This window comes from Dipodomys spectabilis, unplaced genomic scaffold (genome assembly GCF_019054845.1).
Source record: "Dipodomys spectabilis isolate Male_0828 unplaced genomic scaffold, ASM1905484v1 ptg000030l, whole genome shotgun sequence".
NCBI lineage: Eukaryota > Metazoa > Chordata > Mammalia > Rodentia > Heteromyidae > Dipodomys > Dipodomys spectabilis.
This window is the reverse complement of record NW_024870707.1, coordinates 10,160,832-10,172,223: the sequence shown is the minus strand read 5'-3', so window position 1 is coordinate 10,172,223 and position 11,392 is coordinate 10,160,832. Positions and strand designations below refer to the sequence as shown.

Genomic DNA, 11,392 nt, shown 5'->3' with positions numbered 1-11,392 from the left:
AACTGGTAGAGCACTAGCCCCAAGCTGAAGAGCTCAGGAACAGTGCCCAGGCCCAGAGTTCAAGCCCCACGACCAAAAAAAAAGATACTAAAACTGGAGGAAAGTATAGGACCAGTCTGAAGTGCCACTGCCTGGTTGGGAATGGAGGTTGGAGGTTTGAGTTTGAGGGCCTGATTAGGAGCCCAGGCTGGAGAGTTAGATACTCCGGATTAAAGTCTATGCAGTCATGAGTAAGTTACCTGCCCTCAGTTTCCCTATTTATAAGTAGGAATCATAAAACCTATCTTATGGGATAGTCTGGTGAGACTAAAGTAAGTAATGATATACAATGCCTTTGGTGTCAAAAAATGCTTCCTCTGCCTTTTGGGGTATACAGATCCATAGACAGGGTCTAGGGATAAGGGATAACCAGGCCTCTGGAAAGCTAAAATCTGGAATCCTGGGGTCAGGTTCCATCAACTTGGAGAAGTGGCTGCCTCCTCCACACCCAGAAACAGACCAGCCAAAAGACTTCCAGAGGGTCTGGGAAGGTGGCTCAATGATAGAGTGCTTGCCTTGCATGTATGAGGCCCTGGGTTCAATTCCTCAGCACCAAATAAATAGAAAAAGCTGGAAGTGGTGCTGTGGCTCAAGTGGTAGAACGCTAGCCTTGAGCTGAAGAGCTGAAGGACAGCACCCAGGCCCTGAGTTCAAGCCCCAGGACTGACCAAAAAATAATTATTTTGCCCAAACCAGGCACCACTGATTCACACCTGTAATCCTTGTTACTCAGGAGGCTGAGCTATGGGGTCGGGGTTTCATGTCAGCTTGGGCAAAAAAGTCCATGAGACTCTCTTTTCTTTTCTTTTCTTTTTGGTTGGTCGTGGGGCTTGAACTCTGGGCCTGGGCTGTCCCTGAGTTCTTCAGCTCAAGGCTAGCACTCTACCACTTGAACACAGCACCACTTCCGGGTTTTTGTTTTTGGGGTTTTTTTTTTTTGGTTGTTAATTGGAGCTAAGACTCTCGGGATTTTTCTGCCTGGCCTGGCTTTGAAGCACAATCCTCAGATCTCAGCCTCCTGAGTAGCAATTCATGAGACTCTTATCTCCAATTAACTAACAAAACTGTAGCTCAAGTGGTAGAGCCCTAGCTTTGAGCACAAAAGCTCAGCGTTAGTCCTAAATTCAAGGAGTCCCAGGACTGTCGTACACACAAAAAATTATTTTGGGGCTGGGAAGGTGGCTCAATGGTAGAGTGCTTGCCTTGCATGCATGAGGCCCTGGGTTTGATTCCTCAGCACCACATAAATAGAAAAAGCTGGAAGTGGCGCTGTGGCTCAAGTGGTGGACAGTGTCCTGGCCCCAGAGTTCAAGCCTCACGACTGACCAAAAAACATTATTTTGCCCAACACTTTATATTGGCAAATTCTAAACCTCCAGGAAGATGGAGAATATGAGTTCCATATCCTCTTCATTGGGATCCCCTATCCAGGGGCTGTGGGTATGGCTCAGACACAGTTTAATTCCCAATTTTGTTTTTTGTGCCAGTACTGGGGCTTACACTCTTGCTTGGCTTTTTTGCTCAAACTGGCACCCTACCACTTAATCCATCGCTCCACTTCCAGCTTTTTGCTGGCCAATTGGAGGTAAGAGTCTCAGGATTTTCCTGCCCAGGCTGACTCTGAACCGTGATCGTCAGTCTCAGCTTCCTTCCTGAGTAGCTAGGATTACAGGCGTGAGCTACCAATACTTGGCTTTTTTCTTTTCATTTAGCTCAACATGTGTGGCTCATGTCCGATTTCTTTTTTCTTTTCTCTTTTTTTTTGTCAGCACCAGGGTTTGAACTCAGCACACTTGGCTTCCTTACTCATGGGTGGTACTCTACAAATTGAGCTAAACCTGCAGTCCAGCTTTTTGCTGGCTAATTAGAGGTGTTGTCTCTTGGACTTTTCTTCTTCATCTGGCTTCAAATAATAATCTTCTAGGTCTCAGCCTCCTGAATAGCTAGGATCATAGGTTCCTGGCTTCATTCTTCATTACCTCCCCCTCCCTCTCTTTTTCTCTCTCTCTCCCAACACAATCTGTCATCCTTCTGCCTTAGCTTCCTGAGTGCTGAGTGTTTATACCACCATGCCTGGTCAACAGCTAGACTTTGGGGGGGAACTGAAATCAAGGCTACAAGCTTATTAGGCAAGCACTCTACCATATAAGCCATTCCCTCTACCCTTTTGCTCCAGGGAAGTTAGAATGAACTTGTGACTTTGAAATTATGTAATCATTTAATCACAATAAAAAAAAAAAGAACCTCGGGGAAGGGAGGGAGGGAGGGGATGGTAGGGGGAAAACAATGGAGGGGGTAACAATGTTCAAGAGGAAGTGTACTCATTACCTCACTCATGTAACTGTAACCCTCTGTATAGTAGCTTTACAATAAAATAAAATTAAAAAAAAAAAAAAAAGATTGGGGAATCTTACTGGGTTTTTTGTTTGTTTTCTTACTATCTGATTTTGGGGGGGAGGGGGCCAGTTCTGGGGCTTGAACTCAGGGCCTAGGTGCTGTCCCTGAGCTTCTCTGTGCTCAAGGCTAGTAGTCTTACCACTTGAACCACAGGGTCACTTCTGGATTTTTCTGTTTATGTGTGTACTGAGGAATTGAACCCAGGGCTTTGTGCATACTAGGCAAGCACTCTACCTTTAAGTCACATTCCCAGCCCTTTTTTCTGGGCCCTGGGGTAGGTGGAGGGTTGGTCCTGGGTCTTGAACTCTGGGCCTGGGCTCTGTCTCTGAGCTCTTGAGCTCCAGGCCAGTGCTCTACCACTTGAGCCACAGTGTCACTTCCAGTTTTCTGGAGATAAGAGTCTCAGGGACTTTTCTGCCCCAGCTGGCTTTGAACAGTGATCCTCAGATCTCAGCCTCCTGAGTAGCTGAGATTATAGGCATGAGCCACCATCGTCCAGTGGGTCTTACTGTTTTATACAAACTGACTTTGAATGCTTATGCTCAAGTGTTTCTCCTGCCTCAGCCTCCCTGAGTAAACTGGGACTAGGTGTGTGAGCTTCTACGCCCAGTATTTAACAACCAGGACACATTAGTAAACAAAACACACGTATTACCTGTCCTATGGAGCTTGTATTTCAGTGGTAAGAGACAAATAACAAACACATTAGATCATATGTCAGAACAGTGGTTCTCGACCTGGGGCTATTGAGGCCTTAGGTAGACATCTGGCAGTCTAGAGATGGTGACAGCTGTCACAATAGGTTGTCCAGCCAGGCAGTTGCGAGCCCTCCTTCAATGTACAAGGACTCACCTGGCCACAAATGTAAGTAGTGCCTAGGCTGTGCAACCATGTTTTAGAAGGTGTTGATGCTTTAGGGGAAAAAAAGCTGGGCTAGGGTATAGAGATGATAGAAAAATTTGGATGGGAAGTAATTAGGGCAATTAGGTAATCTAGGTCAGCCTGATTGAGAAGTTGACTTGTTTTGTTTTGTGCTTGTATTGGGGATTGAACTCAAGAGCCTGTGTTCTTGCCTGGATTTCCCCACTAAAGCTGGCACTCTACCACTTGAGCCTATACATCCTAGCTTTTTGCTGGTTAATTGGAATTAAGAGTCTCAAAGCTTCTGCCCAGGCTGGCTTCAAACCAGGATCCTCAAGCTGAGATAGTAGAGTCTGAGATACTGGGGGTCCAGGAGACAGAGGTAGGGATTTCTGGGGCCTTAGGAACAGACTAAGACAGAATCTGAGATACTGGGGACCCAGGAGGCAGACATAGGGGGTTCCAAAGCTAAGATAGTAGAATCTGAGATATTGAGGTCCCAGGAGACTCAGCCTCCTGAGTAGCTAGGATATAACAGTGTGAGCAGCCAAATCTCAGCTCAGGACACTTCAAGGACACATTCTACGTTGTCAAGTTCGGCTTACCTGATTTTTTTTTTTTTTGGTCGTGGGGCTTGAACTCTGGGCCTGGGCACTGTCTTTGAGCTTTTCAGCTCAAGGTGAGCGCTACCACTTGAGCCACAGCACCACTTCCAGTTTTCAGGTGGCTTATTGGAGATAAGAGTCTCACAGAGGGGCTGGGAAGGTGCCTCAGTGATAGTGCACTAGCCTTGAGCTGAAGAGCTGAGGGACAGCGCCCAGGCCCAGAGTTCAGGCACCGTGACCGGACCCTCTCCCCCCCCCCAAAAAAAAAGAATACTTGCCTAACAAACAGGAATCCCTGGATTCAAATTCCAGGACGACTGCCCCCTTCACCCCACCTCCCCCAAAAGAATGAAGTGTGCAGCCCTGTGCATCCTAAAACGGTCTTCAGGGCAGAGTGTTTACCTTGAAACGGAGAAGCCTATGTAACAAGGGCTGGCTCTAACTCCGGGTCCTCGCGCCCCAGCCTCTGCGCGCCGCGCTCCCCACGCCCCTCGCGCCCGCCCCAGCCTCCGCGCGCCGCGCTCCCCACGCCCCTCGCGCCCCAGCCTCCGCGCGCCGCGCTCCCCACGCCCCTCGCGCCCGCCCCAGCCTCCGCGCGCCGCGCTCCCCACGCCCCTCGCGCCCCAGCCTCCGAGCGCCGCGCTCCCCACGCCCCTCGCGCCCCAGCCTCCGCGCGCCGCGTTCTCCACGCTCCTCGCGCCCCAGCCTCCGAGCGCCGCGCTCCCCACGCCCCTCGCGCCCCAGCCTCCGCGCGCCGCGTTCTCCACGCCCCTCGCGCCCCAGCCTCCGAGCGCCGCGCTCCCCACGCCCCTCGCGCCCCAGCCTCCGAGGGCCGCGCTCCCCACGCCCCTCGCGCCCAGCCTCCGCGCGCCGCGCTCCCCACGCCCCTCGCGCCCCAGCCTCCGCGCGCCGCGCTCCCCACGCCCCTCGCGCCCGCCCCAGCCTCCGCGCGCCGCGCTCCCCACGCCCCTCGCGCCCCAGCCTCCGAGGGCCGCGCTCCCCACGCCCCTCGCGCCCGCCCCAGCCTCCGCGCGCCGCGCTCCCCACGCCCCTCGCGCCCGCCCCAGCCTCCGCGCGCCGCGCTCCCCACGCCCCTCGCGCCCCAGCCTCCGCGCGCCGCGCTCCCCACGCCCCTCGCGCCCCAGCCTCCGAGCGCCGCGCTCTCCACGCCCCTCGCGCCCCAGCCTCCGAGCGCCGCGCTCTCTACGCCCCTCGCGCCCCAGCCTCCGCGCGCCGCGCTCCCCACGCCCCTCGCGCCCCAGCCTCCGCGCGCTGCGCCGCGCTCCCCACGCCCCTCGCGCCCCAGCCTCCGAGCGCCGCGCTCTCTACGCCCGGCCCTGCAAGTGTTTCAAAATAGCTTTTTTTTTTTTTTTTTTTTGTCCCCCACGAGGACGCGCAGGGACGACTGGAGCGCGCCTGTCACTCTCCGAACTACAACTCCCAGAAGACACTGCGGGGCCGCCTCCTCGCCAGCGCGCGATAGGGGCTGATCCAATCGTTGAGGACCTCGAGAAAGTGGCCCTGTTTCCCTGCCCCATTTTCCCCCCCTCCCCCACCCCCCGCAGGCTTTCTGAGTAGCGAAACTACGACTCCCATAAGGCACCGTGCGCCACCATTTGCAGACTCAGCAGGGCGGGGCCGGCTCAGGACTCCATTTCCCAGAAGGCGACGCGGCACGAGAGGCGGGACTCTGCTTCCCAGCAGGCTCCAGGCGGCGAGCGCCGCGGTGCCTTGTGTGGGATGTAAGCGCGGAGGTGGGCGCGGGGGACCGAGGCCAGGACTCTCCTTGGGATTTAGGGGGCTGACCAGAGGTCTCCTTCTGGAAGGACTCCAGGGTTCGGAGGGTATCATCGTAGAGAGAGGGCGGGACGTTTTTTGGAGGCCCTCAGAAAGGTCCTTGGCGCCCACCCCTGCAGGGCCGGGGGTCGCGGGTTTGGAGGGGACAAGGAGGCCCTTCTTCCTCGGCCGAGGGGTCTCGTCGAGCGAGGAGGGGCAGCTGGGGGGCGCAGGTGAAGGGGGCGGGGAGGCGGGGGAGCCGTGGGGGGGCCCGGTAGGGGGTCCCCTCCCCCAAGCCAGACCCTCTTTCTCTCTCCCGGGACTCCCCGGCAGGCCGCCGCCCGCCGCTATGGGGCTGAAGGCCGCCCAGAAGACGCTGTTCCCGCTGCGCTCCATCGACGATGTGGTGCGCCTGTTTGCTGCCGAGCTGGGCCGGGAGGAGCCCGATCTGGTGCTCCTCTCCTTGGTACTGGGTTTCGTCGAGCATTTCCTAGCCGTGAACCGTGTCATCCCCACCAACGTTCCCGAGCTCACCTTCCAGCCCAGCCCCGCGCCTGACCCTCCCGGCGGCCTCACCTACTTCCCCGTGGCCGACCTGTCCATCATCGCTGCTCTCTATGCCCGCTTCACCGCCCAGATCCGAGGCGCCGTCGACCTGTCCCTTTATCCACGAGAAGGGGGTGTCTCCAGCCGCGAGCTGGTGAAGAAAGTCTCTGATGTCATATGGAACAGCCTCAGCCGCTCCTACTTCAAGGACCGGGCCCACATCCAGTCCCTCTTCAGCTTCATCACAGGTTGGAGCCTGACAGGTGGCCCCGGGGAGTAAAATGAATCTTGGCCCACCTCTTCTTCTCAGTGCTGTGTGGTTTACAGAGCCCTTTTGAGACCTGGAAACCTAGTCCGGAGGGGCAGGTGTTTGTCCTTTGCAGTTGGGGGAAACAGATCCCAAGAGGGCAAGGGATGTGCCAGAGTCACAGAATGGCAGTACTGGGGCAGAAATCGAATCGCTTTACTCCAAAACCTTTCACCTTTCCTTGTGTGTGTCTGCTCAGTACCTTTAGCCCTGCCATGCAGTTTGAAACGCAGAAAGTGGCAGCAGATTGGGGGGGAGGGGGGGCGGAGTGGGGGAGAAGTGCAGAGATAAATTGGGAGGATTTGTTGGTGGGTGGCCACAGGGCCCTATTGTTACTATTGCTGTGGTAATCTAATAGATGTGATGAGATAGGCAACTTTTTGAATTAATAGAAGTAGGTGATAACAGATAACGAGGAAAGGGCAGTGTCACAAGCTGGCTAGAGCTATGGTAGATCCAGAAAACACCTGTCCTTTTCTGGGGACAAGCATGTAACGGGGGAGGTGAGCCTCTCCTGTGGAAGACATAGGAGGTATTGCTGGAACTCCATTTGAAGCCTGGGGGGCTGTGGGAGGGAATATGGCACATTGATACCTGGCTCCTCTCCCACTAGGCCAAAAAAGCCCAAGAGACCCTCTCTTGTTACTGCCCCCTTCTACAGGTACCAAACTGGATAGCTCTGGTGTGGCCTTTGCTGTAGTAGGGGCCTGCCAGGCCCTGGGTCTCCGGGACGTACACTTGGCTCTGTCTGAGGATCATGCTTGGGTGGTGTTTGGTCCCAATGGGGAGCAGACAGCTGAGGTCACGTGGCATGGCAAAGGCAATGAGGACCGCAGAGGCCAGACAGTCAATGCTGGTGTGGCTGAGCGGGTATGTAAGACCTCCAACCTTGTCCCCTTGGTGCTCTGCTAACACAAGCTATCCAAGGGTCTCTTCTTCCCTGGCCCATACACTCAGCCCATTGCCTGCAGTCGTTCCTGTAGTAGGCACACTGTGGGCCATCCTGACCCCTCTGCTCTTGCTCTCCCCCCCCCCCCCCCAAGAGCTGGCTGTACCTGAAAGGCTCATACATGCGCTGTGATCGAAAGATGGAGGTGGCGTTCATGGTGTGTGCCATCAACCCTTCCATTGACCTGCACACGGACTCCTTGGAGCTCCTGCAGCTGCAGCAGGTGAGGGGTGTGCCTGCAGCACTGGGCCTGGCCAGGCTGCTGCCTCAGCTTGCTGAGGGGCCCTGGGCAGAGTTCATCTTTCTGTATGTGAATAATTCCTTTCCAGGGGTTCCTGGGACAGTGGAATTGAGACCCGAAAGGGCTTTGATTCCCTTGAAGGATTGCTTCCTGAATTCTAGCTCTCTCTCCCTGGTTGGGGAGTCCTTAGTGGTTCTGATCCCCCATGCCACCTGCTAGGAAGCTGCCCCCTTCCCCCCCTCTCCCCCAACTCATAACTCTCTTCTTCGGCCCTAGAAGCTGCTCTGGCTGCTCTATGACCGGGGACATCTGGAAAGGTCAGTAAGGAAAAGTAGCCAGACTAGGGCTTAGGGGCCAGAGCGATGAGTGGCATCCTAGACTTCCCGATCCTTTCCCAGGTACCCCATGGCACTAGGGAACCTGGCAGATCTGGAGGAGCTGGAGCCAACCCCTGGCCGGCCAGACCCACTCACCCTCTACCATAAGGTGAGCATCTCAGGAGGTGGCAGGAGCTAGGCTTTGACAATGTCTGGGGTCTCCTTTCCGGGACATGCAGGGAACAGTTGATGGAAGGGCTTCGGGTGTGTGGGAGCATCTTCCACACAGGTCCCCATTTTGTATCAAGTGCATTGTCTATAGTCAGGGCTGCCCAAGGGGTGCTGCACTCCCCAGCCTACAATCGGCAGGGCCTCAATTTGTCCCCTTAGTATCCTTCCCATGTATAGTAGAGGCTGTGGGAGCAGAGAGGGTGTTGGGTCTGGAAACCTCTGGTGTTCTTGTAGAAGAGTAAGTGACAAAGCCTGGCTGGGGCTGGGAGCGCTGCCTCTCCCCTCCCTGGGCCTTGTTCTGTGGGGGTCCCCATCCCTATAATCCACTTCAGGCCTCGGCAATCACCTCCCAGAGGAGAGTTCCACAAAGGGGCCAGCAGGGGGTGGAGCTGGGGTTGGAAGTGGGGAGGACTCCACAAATCCCTTTTGTACCTTCCCTGTGTGACTCGATGGGGCATGCATGCCATCCCAGAAAGCAGGGGCTGCCTCCCTGAGGTTTCCCTGCCCCATCCCACAGGGCATTGCCTCTGCCAAGGCCTACTACCGTGATGAGCACATCTACCCCTACATGTACCTGGCTGGCTACCACTGTCGCAACCGCAACGTGCGAGAAGCCCTGCAGGCCTGGGCGGACACTGCCACGGTCATCCAGGAGTGAGGATCCCCCCACTTCCGCCTCCAGCCCTCCCTTTCCCCTTACTCAGTTTCCAACAACTCTTGTCCAAGACTGAGACCAGAGTTCCCAGCTCTGTCCCCTCTCCCTCCATTCAGTCCCCAGAGCAGCCAAGGCTACCATCTCTGAGGAAGTAGGGGCCTCTGGGTAGACCTTTCCCATTTCTTTCCACCAGTTTCTAGCCTAGCCCTACCTCCCCTCCTTAGTCTTGTGAGTACTCTGACATAGGTGCCCTTGTCTGGCTTGGGATGACCTGGGGGGAGAAAACCTGGGCTGTTCCCCCTGTTTGTTCCCTGGGGGCATCTGTCACAGATCCCACATGCTCCCTGTTCTCTCAGCTACAACTACTGCCGAGAGGACGAGGAGATCTACAAGGAATTCTTTGAAGTGGCCAATGATGTCATCCCCAACCTGCTGAAGGAGGCGGCCAGCTTGCTGGAGGCAGGCGAGGAGCGGCCCGGGGAGCAGACTCAGGTGAAGAGCTGGAGCTTCACTGGAGCCCACCCTTGGATAGGGTCCCCATTACACGGCTGGGGACTGCGTGTGGAAGTTGGCTCAGGGCTGTGTTCTCTTGCTGTAGCCAAGATCCTGGGCTTGAAGGAACTGAGGATGTTTGGGGGTTTCTACCCTGTCTCTTTGGGTATATGGGGTGGTAGCCTTCTCTTCGATGGCCAGGGTCCTCACGCAGGGTTAGATGGAGGTAGGAGATGGCCTTCCCTCCTCTGCCCTGGCTGAGACCGGCTTTATAAGAGGAAGGAGGGTTTGAGGATGCTCCTGGCCCCTCCTCACCTCTGTAGTCAGCGCTCTGCCTCGGTGGGGACCTGCCTGCGCCCTGGGTCTGACCTGCGCTCTACTTTCCCTCCTCCTTTGCCCAGGGCACCCAGAGCCAGGGCTCTGCCCTCCAGGACCCTGAGTGCTTCGCTCACCTACTGCGATTCTATGATGGCATCTGCAAATGGGAGGAGGGCAGCCCCACACCTGTCCTGCACGTGGGCTGGGCCACCTTCCTCGTGCAGTCCCTAGGCCGCTTCGAGGGACAGGTGAGGGGGCTGGGTGCTCCGTGGAATGACGTCACCACAGGGTGGCAGGACACTGCCATTCTCCTTGGGGATAGATGGAACAGACCTTTAGCCGGGCTGGGGCCGGGTGGGCCCTGCAGTTCCCAACCGTGGTCTGCAACACCTTCCGGCTGCTCGTCCAGGTGCGGCAGAAGGTGCACATAGTGAGCCGAGACGCAGAGGCAGCTGAGACAGAGGAACCCTGGGGTGAGGAGGCCCGTGAAGGCCGGCGGCGAGGGCCACGGCGAGAGTCCAAGCCAGAGGAACCTCCGCCCCCCAAGAAGCCTGCACTGGACAAGGGCCCCAACTCTGGGCAGGGTGCGAGTTCAGGACCACCCCGAAAGCCCCCAGGAACAGTCCCAGGCACAGGCCGTGGCCCCGAAGGCAGCAGCGCAGCTCAGGCCCCCGCACCTGCTGCGTCACCGCCACCAGATGGCCCGGTGCTCACTTTCCAGAGTGAGAAGATGAAGGGCATGAAGGAGCTGCTGGTGGCCACCAAGATCAACTCCAGCGCCATCAAGCTGCAGCTCACTGCGCAGTCGCAGGTGCAGATGAAGAAGCAGAAGGTGTCCACGCCCAGCGACTACACTCTGTCTTTCCTCAAGCGGCAGCGCAAGGGCCTGTGACCTGCGGGGAGCCCCGTCCCACCCTCAGTCCCTCCAGCTGGGCTTCCCCCAGCTCCCATTCCCCAGCCAGCCCCGCTGCCTCCCAAACAGCCAGATTGGGCCTACAGTCTGGCTCTGCCTCCACCCCACCCCAGCTCCCAGGTTTACAAGTACTCAGATGGTCGAGGCAGCGAGGTCCTCCAGCCATGGTCCTGCTCCTAGAGTGTAGTCCCCTCTCCCCGCATCCCGGCCGGCCAGCTGGATCGAGCCCCCGAAAGTGGGCCACAGCCGAAGCTCTGACCCCCGCCCCCCTCGGCCAGACTGACCGACTGCAGGCCACTCCCACCTGGGGAGACTGAGGCAGGCCTCCCTCTAGGGGCCGAGGTCTGCCGGCCCGGGACTCTGGGGCACATTTCCGCACCGCGGAGTCCACGGCTGGGGACCCCGCGTGCCGGCGCCCAGGGTGATCCCTGATACCTGGATCCAGAGCCCGTCCTCCTGGCCAGCTCCCCGCGCCCCCTTCCTGGACTCAGGGGCCCGGGTCCCGGCCATCCCCGGAGGAAGCTTGCAGGGGGGTGGGAGGGCGCGGGCCGAGCTCTTCCTGTTTTGTACATAGATTTATTTTTCAGTTCTAAGGCAGATGAATACATTTTGTTAAAAAAACAACAAAAAAAAGGCCTGCACCTGTCCGTGTTTCGTCCCGGGACCTGCGGCTGGGGGTGCGTGGGAGGGGGCGGCCCCGCCCGCCCCGGCGCGCCCACCTGTGGCGCGGGCGCGGACGGCGGGC

General features: G+C 57.3%; 1 protein-coding gene across 3 annotated transcripts; it reads left to right on the top strand.

The window, feature by feature from the left end:
- The first annotated feature begins 5,570 nt into the window (after positions 1 to 5,570).
- Positions 5,571 to 11,264, top strand: Men1 (menin 1). Of its 3 annotated transcripts, none has more exons than XM_042676269.1 (10): positions 5,571 to 5,656; positions 6,012 to 6,472; positions 7,193 to 7,401; positions 7,575 to 7,703; positions 7,998 to 8,038; positions 8,120 to 8,207; positions 8,787 to 8,923; positions 9,281 to 9,416; positions 9,818 to 9,982; positions 10,144 to 11,264. In XM_042676269.1, exons 2-10 carry the CDS (start codon positions 6,028 to 6,030, stop codon positions 10,624 to 10,626), a joined length of 1,833 nt encoding a protein of 610 aa, XP_042532203.1. In that variant the 5' UTR covers positions 5,571 to 5,656; positions 6,012 to 6,027; the 3' UTR covers positions 10,627 to 11,264. The 3 variants fall into 3 exon arrangements, with proteins under 3 accessions (XP_042532203.1, XP_042532202.1, XP_042532204.1); XM_042676268.1 differs by having other exon boundaries at positions 5,584 to 5,644; XM_042676270.1 differs by lacking the exon at positions 5,571 to 5,656 and adding an exon at positions 5,724 to 5,746.
- The last annotated feature ends 128 nt before the right edge of the window (positions 11,265 to 11,392 follow it).

Coding starts and splice junctions, on each gene's coding strand:
- Men1 (XM_042676268.1), top strand. Junction 8,924..9,280: donor ACTGCCACGGTCATCCAGGA/GTGAGGATCCCC, acceptor CTGTTCTCTCAG/CTACAACTACTGCCGAGAGG. Junction 9,983..10,143: donor TAGGCCGCTTCGAGGGACAG/GTGAGGGGGCTG, acceptor CTGCTCGTCCAG/GTGCGGCAGAAGGTGCACAT.